This window comes from Cydia amplana, chromosome Z (genome assembly GCF_948474715.1).
Source record: "Cydia amplana chromosome Z, ilCydAmpl1.1, whole genome shotgun sequence".
In the NCBI taxonomy this organism is placed as follows: domain Eukaryota; kingdom Metazoa; phylum Arthropoda; class Insecta; order Lepidoptera; family Tortricidae; genus Cydia; species Cydia amplana.
This window is the reverse complement of record NC_086096.1, coordinates 12,672,254-12,688,854: the sequence shown is the minus strand read 5'-3', so window position 1 is coordinate 12,688,854 and position 16,601 is coordinate 12,672,254. Positions and strand designations below refer to the sequence as shown.

Here is a 16,601-nt window from a genome sequence, read left to right as displayed (position 1 = left end):
TCCACATAATATTAGGTCTACTTGGGCGGTTTACAAGTCCATTTTTTGTTTGGTTTCTTGTAACAAAAACCTTTCATTGTTTACAAGAAATCAAACAAAAAATGTACTTGTAAACCGCCCAAGTAGACCTAACATTATGTGGAAAAGGTTAATGTTATCAATAATGGAATAAAGAAAAAAACAGAATATTAAATTCAATATGTTTATTGCATACATGTTTTACATCACATTATCGCTAGGAAAGTACAATTTTAGGTAAACAATAGAAAAGAAAGCGAGTGTGGTGAAAAAGCAATCACACACAAGAAAATACATGTTAAAAAGAAAATTTGAATAATTTACTATGCACAATACAAGCACATAGTCTAGGCATTGTAGCAGATTTATCGATAGTGGCGTAACTTATCAAAAGTAGGTACTTATTAGATACCTACCACGAAATAAATTTACTCTAAAATAGCGTCCATATTGCACAAAATAACACAGAACTCAACGCACTTTCTGGAGGTTTTCACAACAGGGCATGGCAGGGCAGGGCAGGCATGTGTTTTCATTCGGGCTTTAATCTAATTTCCTCCAGCACCATAACCAAACCATAACGAAGAAAATGGCTCAACCATCACTAAAATATTTTTAATTTACGCTCTTACAGTGACAGCTAAAAAATTGCATGTCTTGGCCATACACCTAGTATTATATACTTAGATGAGCTATACGCGTGCGTCCGTGAGGGACAGAACATACGTAATGCGACCAAATTAAAAACACGTTTTGACGTTCCTGACAACCTACCAAACATAACCTACGTAATTTGGTCGGGTTATTTCAAAAGCGCTTTCTCTGCTACTCATACTAAATGTTCCATAAGTGCATCTTGTTCGGTCAACTGGCTCCTTGCCCATTTCATCTATATATGATTGTACCTCTATGGTCTTGTTTGTTTTTTTTTTTTATTTTATGGCCTGGTTACGAGACCTATAAGCCAATCTATGGTCTTGGCGGTTATGCAAGTGTTGCCAGCATAAACAAACAGCATAATTAAATCACATTTTAACAAAATTCTTATTTTTTCGTGAAATTAATTGAAAATTATAATAATTAAAAATATTAATTCGTACTTATTTTAATTTTAATATTAATGCCACTAAAATTATATGAATTTTATAGTGCCATCTGGTGACGTAGTTTGTGTAATCGGAAGTCAACTTTACGCAATAGTATGTTGTCGGGGGCAAAATATAGAAATCGCCTGCATCTTTACTGACGTTAACTACATTTCTAGTGTCCCCCCCCTGTATGTAATAGTACACTTTTGACAGGTGACATTAGTGACATCTAATTGCCATCTCCAAAAACGATTTTGAGCCGTTTCATAACTCTTTGTCCGTTTCTGTCTAGAACCCCCTCCACACTCGTGCGCGAATCGCGGCGCGAAGCCGCGAAAGCGAGTGTGGAGTCGATTTTCGCAGACAGCGAAATCGATTCCACACTTGCGTTCGCGGCTTCGCCCGCGAATCACGCACACAGTCTTTAAGGTTCCGTGCTTCAGAAGAGAAAAACTGTTTTTCTCAAACATGCAATGAAATGTCGTCGCTCCGGGCGTTATATCAGGCTTCGAAGTATCACGTTTAGGGCGCAGCAACTTCAGAGAACTGTAAAGGAATTTCATACGAAATTGAAGGGCCGGGAAGTAATTTTTTTTTTAAATTCTAATGTAAACATGGGATCTGTGTCCATGAACAGGCTAAACAGCCGAATTATATATATTTTTTTAATATTTTTAGTGAATGAATGAATGAATGGTTATCGGACCAAAATATCCGTGTTAACGCCTGTTATACACGAACGTACTGATATTAAGAATACGAATCTGTATGATTCAATGTGTTAATAAATACATTTAAAATTTTGTCTATACGTAAGTCACCAGAGACCATAGACAATATTTAAAATCCTCTGCATTTATTTTATTTATAGAAATTGAGATTCTTATTATCAGATTGTGTATAATGGCCCTAATAAGGTCTATTCGAACACTACACACGCTAAATACGGACGACTTCCGTAAATAAAAAAACAATTATGGCGGGATTGGAAGGAAAATTAAAAACCTTTTGTTGTGAAGTTGGATTTTTATTATAAAGATTATAAATTTGTTTTTTTAGTGGTGTATTTTTTTATTTCATTGCATGTTTGAGAAAAGCACTATACATGCCTAGCCGTGAAAAGGTCTTGCCGGCTTCGTATCACTATCCGGCCTCCCTACGGTCGGCCGGCTATACCTACTCACCCGGCAAGCCCTTCTTTCCCGGCGTCTGCAGTAATGTACTATTATAGTCATAGTCATATATTTATTCAATAAATACGCAAAACGCGTAAAAGAGACGGCACAATTAAAAGACTACCTAAGTAAAAAAAAAGACGGCTAGTGTTTGTCACTTGCGCGTTGAATTCGAAATGAAAGAGGTTTATTACGCTTCTTCGATAATCGGCGCGAAACGTAAAACTTATTAAGAAAAATAAATCATAGAATAAGATTTTTGACAGAAGGTGCAAATCATTTTAGTTCAGTTCTATGTAGTACCTACTTAATGTACCTATTCGCTACCGAAGTTAAGAGTTTTCACATTTAGTTATGTAAATTAACCCTTTGACCGCCGTTGGCATGTATACAAGACAACGATAGAACGATACACTGGCGCCGCTGTCTTGTATACAAGACAAAAATTCAACCGCTCGGTAAATGTGGAAAAAATATCAATTATAATTTTTTTTACACTCATGTTAATGTTTTAGGTTCTTGTTTAAATAAAAAATTGCATTTATTGCAGCTATAGAAAACCATTCTTTTATAATAAGGCTCTCAAAAAAATTGCTCCAGATTTCAACGTTTTTCTTGTTCCTCGTCGCCGTTGTCTTGTATACAAGACAGCTAGGGATGGGAATGTTAACTCGATATGAGAATATTCAAAATAAATATCAAATCGCAAATCTGGTTTTATTTAAGCATTTGAACACTTGTTAAATGCCAACTGGTGGTAACTAGTAACTATAATACGTAAAACGAGACGAGAGAGACAGGCATTAACTATAACTGAAGTTCAGGGAGCTTCTTCAGCTGTTGATAGTAGAGTCAGACAAGTAAATCTGTCCTTGTGGTTTATTTGCAGAACAAAAGATTCATTTTAAGATGATAGTGTAGTGGGGAGTGATACCCTGCAGTGACCGCTTCGCACAAGAATGGTACAGGCGGACGCTAAGATTATATAGTCAGTATCGCCTAACTATGAGAATGTTATATATTTGAAATTGATGAAAAATTGTCATGGTAGGGAGGATGTAATACGGGAACTGAGAAGCTCATATAAGGAACATGTCGAATGTGAAACAAGCATTCCCGAACATTTCCGTTCCCCACCCTTTTCCAATATTATTCACTCATTGACAATTCAACCCACGTGCAATTTTCCCCAATGCAGTTCCGGTACTTACATTTATATTATCGACACACGATGCGCGGCTCTAACGTTACGCTTATAAAGTTTACGTACCGACAAGCGCTTACGCCGTTGACCTAGAGACTATTATTACTTAATCCGCGCGGAAACAGTCCTTGTCGGTCTGCACTGCGGACAGTCCATGCGCGCCTTTGTCTTGTATAAACGACTTCTTGTACAGCCTAGTGCGGTGATATTACGTCATGAATCGATATTGTGTAGTGGTTGTTTTTAATGATAAAGACCTTTATTTTTAACATTGTCGTGTGTAAAAAATATGTAAATTTTTGGCATTTTCGAAATAAATTAAAGTTGGATAAGAACAAAGCCAAATTGAGAAGATTTTTACCATAAATTGTAAATATCGATATCACTATTTGCAATCCCTAAACTTTTTATTAGTTGTTTACTTAAAATTTGCTCTGGCGTGTGAGTGAGCGTCTTTGCGGACTAGGTCCGGCGGCCAAAAGGTTAAAGTTAAGTTTGTTTTTCTGAATATAATACCTATAAAATAGAATAATTATAGTAGACACCCCTATAATGGACGTGGAACCAGTAATGGGACATTAAACCACAAATCCTCTAAAAAAAAGTATCTGAAGTAGTTTATAAACACTGGCAATATTTTATCATAAATAAGAGTCATAGAGCTGTTTAAGGTTGACTCTTTATTAAATTCGGTTACTTTTTAAGAAATTGGCGTCAACCCAAAAATTTCTTGTGTCACTGAAAAAAATAACAAGTAAGAATTCTTAACAACTTCGCTAAGAGAATTGACTTCATATATTTAATTGTAATTAATTATTACTTGGTGTAAACTAGAATGTGTTTTGTTAATTGCATTTACCATGAGATAAGGTATACAACACACTATGTTGTGACTCAAGAGATGTATAAAAAATAGTGGTATTTTGCCCAATCCCATTATAGGAGCTGTAAAACTGCATACCTCCTATGATGGGACAATTTACATAATGATGCTGGACATGGCGTAATTTCATGTTTAAGCAATACAGAAGTATAATGTAGTTACGAACTATGTCAGGAGGTCTCCTCGGACTTTGGATAAATTTATATCGTGTTAAAAAAAAATATTAACCTGCCCTGTTAATTTGTATGTTAGTTAGTGTGGTTCAAATCTTGGAAGTTGAATTTGAGCCACTTTCGGATTTCCGATTGAGTCGAAATTTTGGATACCTACGTGTGCGAATCGGATGACAATGCAATATTATGCTAATATGGACCTGATCTCATGAAGGAGACAGGAGGTGGCCATGGGAACTCTGTGATTAACGCAACCTAATTATGTTTGGGTTTGTTAGAATTGTCTCGATGAGTATTAGTTGGCTGTGGAAAGAAAAATACATTCTTACATAAAAGCTTATACCAGAAATTACTAATAACTAGTTTTTTGCCAAAAACTTATTCCCTATTCCAATATCTTATACTGATAGGGTATGTCCATTATAGGGGGCCCATTTCTGGATCCACGTCCATTACCGGGGTTCCTTTACTGGAGCTTTGGTGTCCATGACTGGAGAAAAAAAACATAGTTTTAATTTATTAATTATGTGGAAACGAATTGCAGTATCTTTGATACAACACGCCTGAAACATGAAAGAAGGATAGGACATTCATCTTTTAACACGCTAAGAGGTAGAACTTTTACATGTATCAGGGAAATATCACAAATACTCCAAATTTCCTCTTAAATGTCCCATGACTGGTGCCGTTACCATATTGTACACATTGAGACTATTTTCTTATTTGACTCGACCCGGGCAATAATATGGCCAATAATAATCTCTAATTTGCCAATTGTTGTACTAATTACAAGAAAAAAATTGTTCGAGTAAAAAACCTTAATATTTAAGTTGAAATATATTATGTATTTATCTTATTTGTACGACAAGAACCAAACTCTGAATGCAACTTACCGTGACATGTCTGATATGGTAATCTATGTACGCACAGTTGGTGCGTCCTTGTCGCTCTTGATGATAAGAACATAATCTTGTCTCTTCCTTTCAGACGGCCGAAAATGGCGTACGGTTTATTTTACAACAAAAACATAAATGTGAAATGAGAGCCAAGTTCAATATTAAGAATATGTGTCGTTGTTGACTCGCCGACAAAAGAATTGAGATCTATATGGGTGCCAAGTTCTGTGCTGTGTCGAAAATCCTGAAATTATAAAGGATTTGTCTTGGCTAGTTTTTACGTACCTATAGGCATATAGGTAATATATATTTATCTTTGGTACTTTTTCAAAAATTTGGTTTGTTTTTAAAAACTAGCCAAGAGAAATTTCAGGATTTTCTACACAGCACAGAACTTGGCACCCATATAGATCTCAATTCTTTTGTCGGCGAGTCAACAACGACACATATTCTTAATATTGAACTTGGCTCTCATTTCACATTTATTTTTTTGTTGGGATATCATTCCTTTTTGTACAGAAATTACTATAGTATGATGAAAGCAGTTTGCCTAAGCTGAAAAGGAGACCCTCGCTAACGCGCGCTTAATTGTCAAAAAGTTTCAGTTTTCAGATTTTTTCTTTTGTATACGCCTAATAGTCTACCTTCATGCCAAATATCGAGTTTGTAAGTGATCTAGAAGTGGATTAGGTTTGGGAGCGTTCAAGTATTACGTAACGAATTTGGGGGGAGGGGGGGTCTTGTAAAACGTTACGATGCGTTACAGGGGCGGGAGGGGGACGTTTGAACTGCGCCTTACGTAACATTGATTTTTAACCCTTCAGGTACTTTACGCCACATAATTGTGGCCTTTAGGGCCACCCCACATCTAGCGTCTTTCGAGCGTCGGCGTCTACAACTCTATGGCCCTGCTCGACGCAACATCAACGTAACTGCGCAGCGACGTCATTTTCCATAGCGCTGACCGACGCCGACGCCCGAATGACGCCAGATGTGGGGTGGCCCTTAGGTAAAAAAACGGTCACTTGGTGGTTACGTAACGTTTTACTAGGGGGAGGGGGGTACAGAAAAACGTTACGGCGCGTTACATAGGGGGAGGGGGGGTCAAAAATGTCCAAAAATTGCGTTACGTAATACTTGAACGCTCCCTTTTTGGTCTATAAGTATTTTTTTTTTTTTCATAGACATTTCGTTGACCTATATTTCTATTACAAAATCCACATCATTTTTATAATATTTTTTCAAATATAGAGATACAAAACAATGATATACCCGATATACCGAATGTAGGCCAATGAAATTAAATTTTTACGAAGAATTAATTCGAAAAATTCGTTTTAATACCTTCATTTAGAACCAAATATTAAATAAATAAAATAAAAATCGTTTATTTCCGAAAAATATTCACTTGGATACAGTTTTTACTGACCTCCACACTAGGCAATGTCTGTCCCGTGGAGGAGAGAATGAAAGTATTAATACGATTTTCAGCTTCCTGGGAATTAATTCCTCAAAAAACTGTTTTTGGATTTAATTTGATTGGCTTATTATCTATTTTCTAAAATGTAATAAGAATATTAAGAATGGATATAACTGATATAAGTATTTAGTTGTCCGAGCAATACAGGAACATTCTGTTTAACCGATACAACCGAGTAGATAGGTACCTACTTATATATAATTGAATTATTCGGTCATATTGTGCAAGTTACTCTGAGGTACCTAACAGACAATACATGCTCAATAGTATATCTATCCATTAAGGTTACGTAGACAATGGACGGCCAATATTTGCACAGCAGCGAGGTGTTGCGACGGCAGTGCTGATCGCATTATGTGGCACTCGAGTTGGCATGAATTTGGAGACACGTAGCAGGCACCGCGACTATTGATAAGAACGTAGCGTTGTATATTCATGAAAATATATCGATATTTTTATACCACGATGGTGGCAAGTAGCGGCCCTCTTGAAGGTAAATGGTTACCGTACCTAGCCTATGGACGGTTGCAGCTCTAGAGGTGACACATGGGCGTTGTTTCTTATAGTTTTAAAACAGTAACTCTTTTAAGATAGGTAGGTACTTATTTCGAATGGTATTTACTCCATATGTAAATGTCATTACATTTCCTTTATATTATTTTTTTACCCTTTTCCTTCCTGGATATTGACATTAGGAAAATATTTTTTACAGAATTTATTGTAAGTCAGCAAAACCATTAGCTTAGCACATTTGCATACCTACATATTTGTATTCCTTACACGTATACCTAACCCCTTCGTTTGACTATTTACATTTTTGATAATTGTTAGTTAGGAGCGTAAAACTACTTTTGCACAAATATTTAATAAGCTCAATGGGCCATAACTATGGTAATATACACGAAATTGCGTATATTATTTGCATAAAACCAGAGGTGTGAATTGGGGACTACGTTTGTATGGAAAAGCGGTCACATGGAGTCGTCCCCTTAATTTACCTACATTTTTTTTAAAGGACCATACTTACAAAGTAAATATCAGTCCTATATTGTCCTATGGCAAAAATGTAGTGTTTGATTGTTAGGTATATGAATAATGCATTGATCTAACTAAAATATCGTGTCGGTAAACAGTAGGTACTTACATATTTTATTAGTGTCTAAATAAAATAAAATAACAATAATGACAATGATACAAAGTTAAAATTTTAAGTTATTAACCATGTGCATATATAGCCGCATGTTATCGATAAATTATATAGCGAACGTGTTCAACAAACACTATTATTATTCATCAGCACCATGTGGATGATTAATTCTTTTTTTATCATTTTCTTGGAGCACGACGTGAGTGCAGCACGCGACGATGGATTCGGCTAGCACCATAACTGTAAGTCGTTTAGATAATAGATATAGGTATATTATCATTCAATCATTTTATTAATTTTATCACACAGACCATACGCCTGTGTTTTATCAGTATTAGGTATCTACTAGTTGAAGTGATTGAAATAAACCAGGTGTGAATATTAATAAGTACCTATTGCTAGCGAACAATCATATTAATTATTTTGCTCTTGCGAAATTAAAATGCGAACAAAAATGAAACCAGTTTTTTCCTTTGATGGACTTTTTTAATTCTTCAAACACATATATAAAACTATTTATATTTTGAAGCCGGTTCGAATTTACCGGGCATACCTACAAGTCCATATGTTAACAAAAATTCGCTCCAATGTCTAGGTATGTATAGTTGCATAATATAAGGATTTCCATAAAATTATCATTATACAATAGGTACTTACCGATGATTTTGTCATGTCTGCTTTTACTAAGGGGCCAATCCCGAAAAATCTAAGAAAACATTGTCATATGGCTCGCCAAAATGTATGAGAGAGCAGTTTTTTTTTTGCGTTTTCGGGGTAGGTCCCGTCCCATCACTCCCGTCCCACACAAAAGTAGAGTATTAGGCTCGATCCACAGAGTACTTATGGCATTCTTAGGTTCTTTGTTCTTAGGTCACCTGGACAGTCTAAACAGGACAATACCTTAAAATTTCCATCAGAGTACCAATGCGGCTTTTGATTTTCCTGAGAAGACTGTATTTTCGTTAAACGCAAAAAAATAAGCAGTTCGTAAGCGACATGTGGTTAAATGCTGTTAAGTCAATCTTCAGTTTTTGAACTCCATATGTGACTAACCTAATACTGCCTGTATAATCTTCGGTGCGTGCGACCAACTCGATAACCTCCCGCATGCCTATTTACTGATTTTCCGATACTTGATTACAGGTAGGACGTTAGGGAGATTAGTAATTGCTACCGTCAGCAAGACTTAATTAAAATTAAGTAGTTCATATTAGAGCCCAAGCAGCAGTGAAAGTGAAACTGATGTTTGGTAATTTAGCATGTTAGGTACTTACTCGTACAGGGGCCCGTTTCTCTAAAGCTTGTAACTTGTAATACAAGCGGAAGTACCTTGTATTACAAGTTACAAGCTTTTGAGATTAGGCCCCGTATGACCAATTTAGGTCAAACGTTTGCAGTACCTACGTATTTTCATAGCTACTTAAGTTAAGTACTTACTTCTATTAGGTGTTGTTATCGAACGGTCTAATCGCCATAGCACTGTGACTATTATGATTTACGATTTGTGAGGCATCGGCTTTAATTAAATAAATGCGTTTACTTGCTCTTCCAGTGGTGGCAATGGCTAGTCCACACGAATGACATCAAGCAGTTGTGGGCGGCCCAGCCGACCTACCTCATCTCGCAGGCCATCTACCTGATCGCCGGCATAGTCACCTTGCTTCACGGTAAGTTATAGTCATGAAGCTTATCGGCAACATAGTTGTAGACTCGGCAACGCGCATGTAACACCCCTGAAGTTGCATGCGTCTTTATTACCAATATCTGGGTGACCGAGCTTCGCTCGGAAAACATAAAAAAACTCGAGAATGCGCGTTTTCCCAGAGATAAGACCTAGCTAGATCGATTTTTCGCCCCCAAAAACCCCCACAGCAAATTTCATCGAAATCGTTAGAGCCGTTTCCGAGATCCCCGAAATATATATATATATATATATATATATATATATATATATATATATATGTATATGTATAAATAAATAAATAAACAAGAATTGCTCGTTTAAAGGTATTAGATCAGGCAGGCCGTATACGTATGCATGTTTGCCACAAAAAACAACAACCGTGTAGACAGATAATAACAAAAAGCTATTACTGGAATGTAAAAATCGACAATACATCAGTCAGTATTTAGGTAGGTAGGGGGCATATTTAGTTTCTGACCATTTTTTGACTTTTAACAACGCTTAGAAGAAAACCTTAAAAAGTGTAAACCGACTTCAAAATACGTAATATAGGTATATATATTATGAGATTTATGAGTGACGCAGCATTCTGCACTCGTAGTTCCTGTCTGAACAAACAGTTAGGTATGTGAGTTATGTCACTAAAAAGTATCGCGCTAGCGTATGTTTCAATTTGCAAGGTCTGGATATGAATCCATCAAGATTTAAGAAGTTTCTTCAATTCCTCATGTTCATAACTGGACATTGATGACAATACCTACTCCATAAAAACAACACCTATACCTACTTGCTTAACAACTCTTCCTCCGCATCTCTACAGCCGACTGTATACATAATATATTGGTCTATGCTTGATTTCAAATGTTAAACTCAATAAAAGACAAAATGAAGCCTATCGTTTAGTATTGGATTGTAGTAGGTAAGCAGTTCTGCAACGTGTAATTTTGCAGCTTTCAGAAAGGGTGGCAGATGGCCGTACTTCTGGCTGGCGACGGTGCTGCACGGACTCTACGCGGATAACTTCTGGCACTTTGCGGTTCCAGAGTATGACAACTTCTGGCACTCGCAGACACCCATCATGATCCTCGGAGCCAGGCAGCCATTGCATATCATCTTCCTGTGTACGTAAAACTTGTTTGCTGGGGATTATTTGTATAAGTTAGCTAGTCAGTCTATTTGCACTTTACGTTCGTCAGTTATTTATTTTATTGACTGAAGGAAAATTCAGTTGACAAAGGGCACATCATTTTTCCCAGCCCACAGAAATAAAGTAGATATAATCGATGGATGTGTTAGCAATACCTAATATGGTACAAGGTATCGATTTAATAGGTATTTTGGAGTTTGAATGTCAATATGAATATATTTCAGATCCGGCATTCATCTACCATGCGGCGTACGCCGTGTCAAAGCTGAAACTGCCGGGGTACGCGGAGCCGTTCGCCGTTGGCCTGGTGACCGTGCTCATCGACATCCCGTACGACATCGTGGCGGTCAAGTTCGTGCACTGGACCTGGCACGACACCGACCCCAACATCTTCGACCGCCACTACTGGGTGCCGTGGAACTCCTACTATTTCCACGCCACTTTCGCCGCCAGCTTGGTTTTCTTCTTCCACGCTGTCAGAAAATGGTTCGCGCCTAAAGTTGCCAAATGGGATTCTGCTGGGTGAGTAATATTTTCAAAGAACAGCTTTTGTTTTTTGTTGTTTAGTACGTTTATAGCCTAACGCCACAGGCGAAACTTGATTACGTAGTGAATATGTACTTACCTATGGGGTTTACAGTGAAACCACTTCGGTACGTAGGTAAGTGTATAGTAGCAAATGATACACATACAGGCGTACATTTCAATGTGATTACAGTAAGAAGGCAGAATGGAAGAGTCTCGTGATCGCCGCTCTGCTGGGCATGCCGGGCGGCGTGCTGCTGTTCCTGCCCATCTACCACCCGTTGCACGACATGTTCCACATCCACTCTGAGGTCACCTTCTTCCTGCTCTTCTCCATCTTCGGCGCCTTCGTGCTGCACGGACTTCTGAGCGACCGGGAAAAGACTAAAGAAAGGTAAAGGACTATAAAATCTCCCGACAATGTATGTACAGAACAGCGTTGGTCGAGTACTAAAAAAATACATTCCTATCCTACGAGTACTAATATCCATTTTCATTTCATTTTATTGTCATAGTTATTTTCATACATTTTCCAAAAGTTTTTCTTAAAGGGAACGTATAGGTATCGTAAATATTGATGCGCATTTCCGACAATTTTGACAGACTGACGGCGATCGACTACGTGCTGTTGCTGCAGCTAGCCGTGCACTACCTGACCTACTTGGCGTTCGTCCTGTACTTTCACCCCGAGCGCGAGTGGTCGCTGGGGCTGCACGAGCCCGTCGGACCCTGTGACGAACTCGCCACCATCACCACGCCTTTCGGACAGGTAACGCCGACTACATTCATTCTACATACACCCTGTGAAATGTCTAGTCGTCCTAATGTAACACCGTATATTACTTTACTCATGCGTTTCGTTTCTTTCCATACATTTTGGCGCAGCCGTGTGGCTTGTGACGTCACAAATAACGTTTTATGTAGGTATGGGGCAATTTAAATCGCGGTGCATGCGCCACTACATTTTCGCGCTTTGGAAGTTTCTAGAGTACAATAGATAGCCTGAAACCCTAGGAACATTTTAATCTGACGGGAAGTAGAATCGATTGACATCTTCAAAAATTGCTGTACCCTTGCTACACATCAACTACTTATAAGTTTGGTACATATTTTGCAGACCCTACAAAAGCGTAAATACTTCTGTCCTGACAACTACGATGAGGGTTACTTCAATTTCCACTGCGTTGGCGGCCAGAAGCCGCAACCTGGCGCCTCGTGGTACGTCGTCTGCGGAACGCCATTTGAGTAAGTATTATTTACCTACGTATCTTTAGTACCTACTTGTGACTTACGTCTATAAACAAGAGCCGAGTTCAGCATCGGGACTAGCTCGTAATTGCTCGGCAGTGTGAGTGACGTGAGCCATGTGTTTGTGCAAGTGCAGTAGGTCAAATACCAATCAAATTAGTAAAAGAAGTGAGGAATGAATTCCCAGCAAGCTGATGGATGTTGTGCTAATATTGATAATATTGAAAGATTCCGAAAAGTGGATTCTTGAGCGTTGTGAGGGTTTCAAGGCGCGAGGGTTATTAAATAAACTTTGCTACAGAGTGAAATACACCATTTTTCACAAAGCGGGATGAAGAGAGCCGTTACGAGCTGCTGTGGTATAAATGTTTTTACTGTAACTCTTTGGCTCGGCTTGGTCAGGTTTTGATAAATGAGATGCATACTAAGGTTGATATAGCAGATTTAGACCTTGTGAACGCAAATAACTAGGTGTTTTTAATGTGAGTTGTGTTGGTTTGTTTCCGAAGATAGCCATAACTGTACCTACGGTTGTTTACGGCATTACGAACGTAGATAGTTGTTAAGCGCTAACTGTTTATTTGGCATCAAGCCTTTCAACAATCATTGATCAAAGTAAACTTTTTATGAATACCTACGGCTATAAGAATATACATTAGGATATAGTATAGGTAGTGTTGAGTAGTGACTGTAGTGAGTAGATGAATTGGTGTCATTATAGAGATGTGTCGTGTCCGCAGGAACCGCGCCGAGTACATCGCCGTGGTGTCCGCCATCGTGACCTTCGCCGCCGCGGTCTTCTACGCCCTCTACTTCAAGACCGTGCAGGCCCAGCCACCCAAGAAATTCAAGTCCAAATAAATACTCTAATTTATTAAACACAACATTTAACATCTAAGGTTCCATGAAGGATTTCAATGATCAGCCAATTTTAATAGAGTATATCTATTTAATCACCTTTAATGATATGTTCGTTTCGTCATACAATCACAATAACATCATCTTATATAAGTATTTGTGTATTTTAGTGCCAACCAACTCTTAACTATGCAGCTACTGTCCATCAATTATTTTTACGATTTTTTTATTTATGTAATGAATTTTTGATGTATGTAATGAATTTTTGATAAATGGTTTTTGATAAGTATGTTCTTGATGAGCAGAACCCACCTGCCACCATGTTCTAGACTGCAAGAAATAGGGCGTGCGGTGCGCATCACTTTTCAGTGTAGGCCGAGGGCGAGGCGATGTATGATCATCTCATTACAACGCAATATATAGAGCAGGCTTCTTTCGGGAATGACATGGAATACGAGGTACCTACAAAAAAAGTTACAAGTCCAAGAGCCCAAGTATTTCCTCTTGGACTTGTACCTTTTTGGAGCGCCTTCATGGTACAAGTATTATAGAGTTATCAGACAAAGTATTTTTTTACTTTGGATTTGTGAGAACTTTTGGCAGGTAGGTATTTAAGGCGTTACTTTTACAGTAAGTGAAATATGACTTATACTGTACCGTAAATGTTTATACTTCGTACTGTATGACATACACTATGATATGTATATTGAATTTAAAGTTTTCCGTTTCACTTCAACACCTAAAGTGTATCATTTATCAATTAACCTAGTTAACGCTAACACCACGTGCTATCAAAATAAGTTTCGGTTCCTACGTCGACTAGAGAATGGAATGGAAACATTTTAATTATCCAACTGATTTTTACGCAAGGTCGTTCGTGGTGACTTAACATTTAATACCTAAACACAGCAACAAACAACATTCAGATTCATTAATTTGATATATTTAAGTGTGTATAAAGTTAAAACCACATTCAATCACGGTACTTAATAGCTTTTTCATCGTCAAAAAATTATTAGACTAAGCAGTAGCGAGTAGCATAGTTCAGTTCAGAAAAGACCCTAATAAGGTTAAATTATGTTTGAGCTACTTAACTCCACGCACTATATGTTATGTACTACCTATAGAATAGACCGTAGACCTCTATAAAATCACTATAGAAATCATGTTCCATATCTACAGTTATTACACACTGCAACTGACTGTACTAAAATAATTTACTTCGTGTACTTAGTTAAAAGTCTCCAGTGCAATGAAAACAGGTATCTTTGTGTGAAAAATGCCAGTTTTCATTACTCTTGCGACTCTTGCGAGTAATATATTGCTGATGAAGTGATTCCTTCTAAATTTGCTACGCGGTGGCCTCATTCTTGGTACAAAACGCTACCATGTTAAATATTGGTGGCACTGCCTGTGGCCACATTAGGATTAGGGTATCTACGCGCGCCGCGCACTGACAACTTCAATTCAACGATAACATTCAGCAGTGTGACCCTGAATCATTTATTTTGTGCACAATACAGGAACCAACATGTATCAATGACAAAGTAACAATATCACAACCTATAAATTATAAGATCTAAATTATTAAATTAATAAAAACTAATACAAAAAACAAAATGAAAAAAAAATGTAAATGAAATGTGTATGTTTATCAAAACAAGTAGCCCTATGTATTTTCCAATGAAATAATGATACTTAAAATCTAAAATTAACTTTACAGCCATATTTTCTATTATTATTATTTTCTGTTACATGTCAGGAGGTAAGCATTTCATTGTCGGCGTGGCGGTCGTCTAATGTTACATAGCTTATATAGGTACCTATATGTTAGCATACACAATACACTGCAGTATTCTACACTCATATTTGGCTGATGGGCAAACGGACAGAGCTACTTAACATAATTAGCCTTGTACAATGTATAGGTATGACCAGAATAATAAAACTAATATAAATAATAAGTCTACTAAACGTTTTCTTCTTAAATTATAAATATTAGGAATGCAAAAATCTTAATATCATTTTCTAATATAACAGTTTTACTGTTCATAAAAACTAAAGACACCATTAATCTTCATTTATCACTATCTATATCATCCGAACCAATTCTTACTTTTCAAATAAAACGGCCCGTGATTACAATTACAAAATTCAATTTCGTGTATGGCTTAATATCATATTACACCCACTCACTCCTACACATTTCATTATCTTGGTACAGTAGCCATCAGATACATGAGACCGGCCGAGGTGCTCATAAATACATATCTCAAAACGCACTCAATTATATAGGCCATATAGGGCGATACTCGTATTATTGAGTCGCTCCGATATATCTGATGGCAACTGTAAAATAAATAACATAGCATAAAATATCAAGTATGTAATTACAAAGTAACACACCCACTTGTTCCAAAATTAGCAAAAAAAATTATAAATACCAGTCCCTAACTGTGACGGTAGGGACAGTTAGTTCAACAATCCACCTTTAATGAAAGACTGAATATTAAAGGCTTTATATTATTGCTTAAGATCGGTTTTCCTAGGATAGCGGTGCCGTCATATAACGGCCGTCTCCATACTAAATAATACGGCTAAATATGGATGTCGTAGTATTCGTATGGAGACGGCCGCTATGTGACGGCACCGCTATCGGAGGAAACCAAAGCTTTACACTTTAGAATATTAGAGGAAACTATGAGAAACAGCTTTGTACGGTTTGTACACACAGATAACGCTCTAGGGCCTCTAGGCGCTCTGTGAGGGTCGCAGGCGGGTTATTATATTTCCGTAAATAACTTGTTAGTTTTACTTACTCTTATATAATTTCTATTAACACTCTAAGCACATCCTATCTTACAGAAGATGTTTGAATAATCATAATCACATATTGAGATATTCTATAGTAACATTTTTATTATTTTTTATAATATAACAAATATTTATAAAATTAACAGAGCTCACTTATAGTTGTAATACATACTATGGTTTTAATGAGTCAGTAATTCGGTAGTATCATATTTCTGTCACCATTTCTTAATTCAGTTAAGTAGGTAGGTAGTAGGTAGGCAC

The 16,601-nt window shown here is 37.2% G+C and overlaps 1 protein-coding gene across 1 annotated transcript; it reads left to right on the top strand.

Moving 5' to 3' along the window:
* Positions 1 to 8,211: 8,211 nt before the first annotated feature.
* Positions 8,212 to 13,603, top strand: LOC134661339 (uncharacterized). The gene is made up of 8 exons (XM_063517374.1): positions 8,212 to 8,306; positions 9,617 to 9,731; positions 10,699 to 10,869; positions 11,120 to 11,417; positions 11,614 to 11,814; positions 12,024 to 12,189; positions 12,538 to 12,665; positions 13,409 to 13,603. The coding sequence occupies exons 1-8, from the start codon at positions 8,283 to 8,285 to the stop codon at positions 13,527 to 13,529; spliced, it is 1,224 nt and encodes a 407-aa protein (XP_063373444.1). The 5' UTR covers positions 8,212 to 8,282; the 3' UTR covers positions 13,530 to 13,603.
* Positions 13,604 to 16,601: the final 2,998 nt, after the last annotated feature.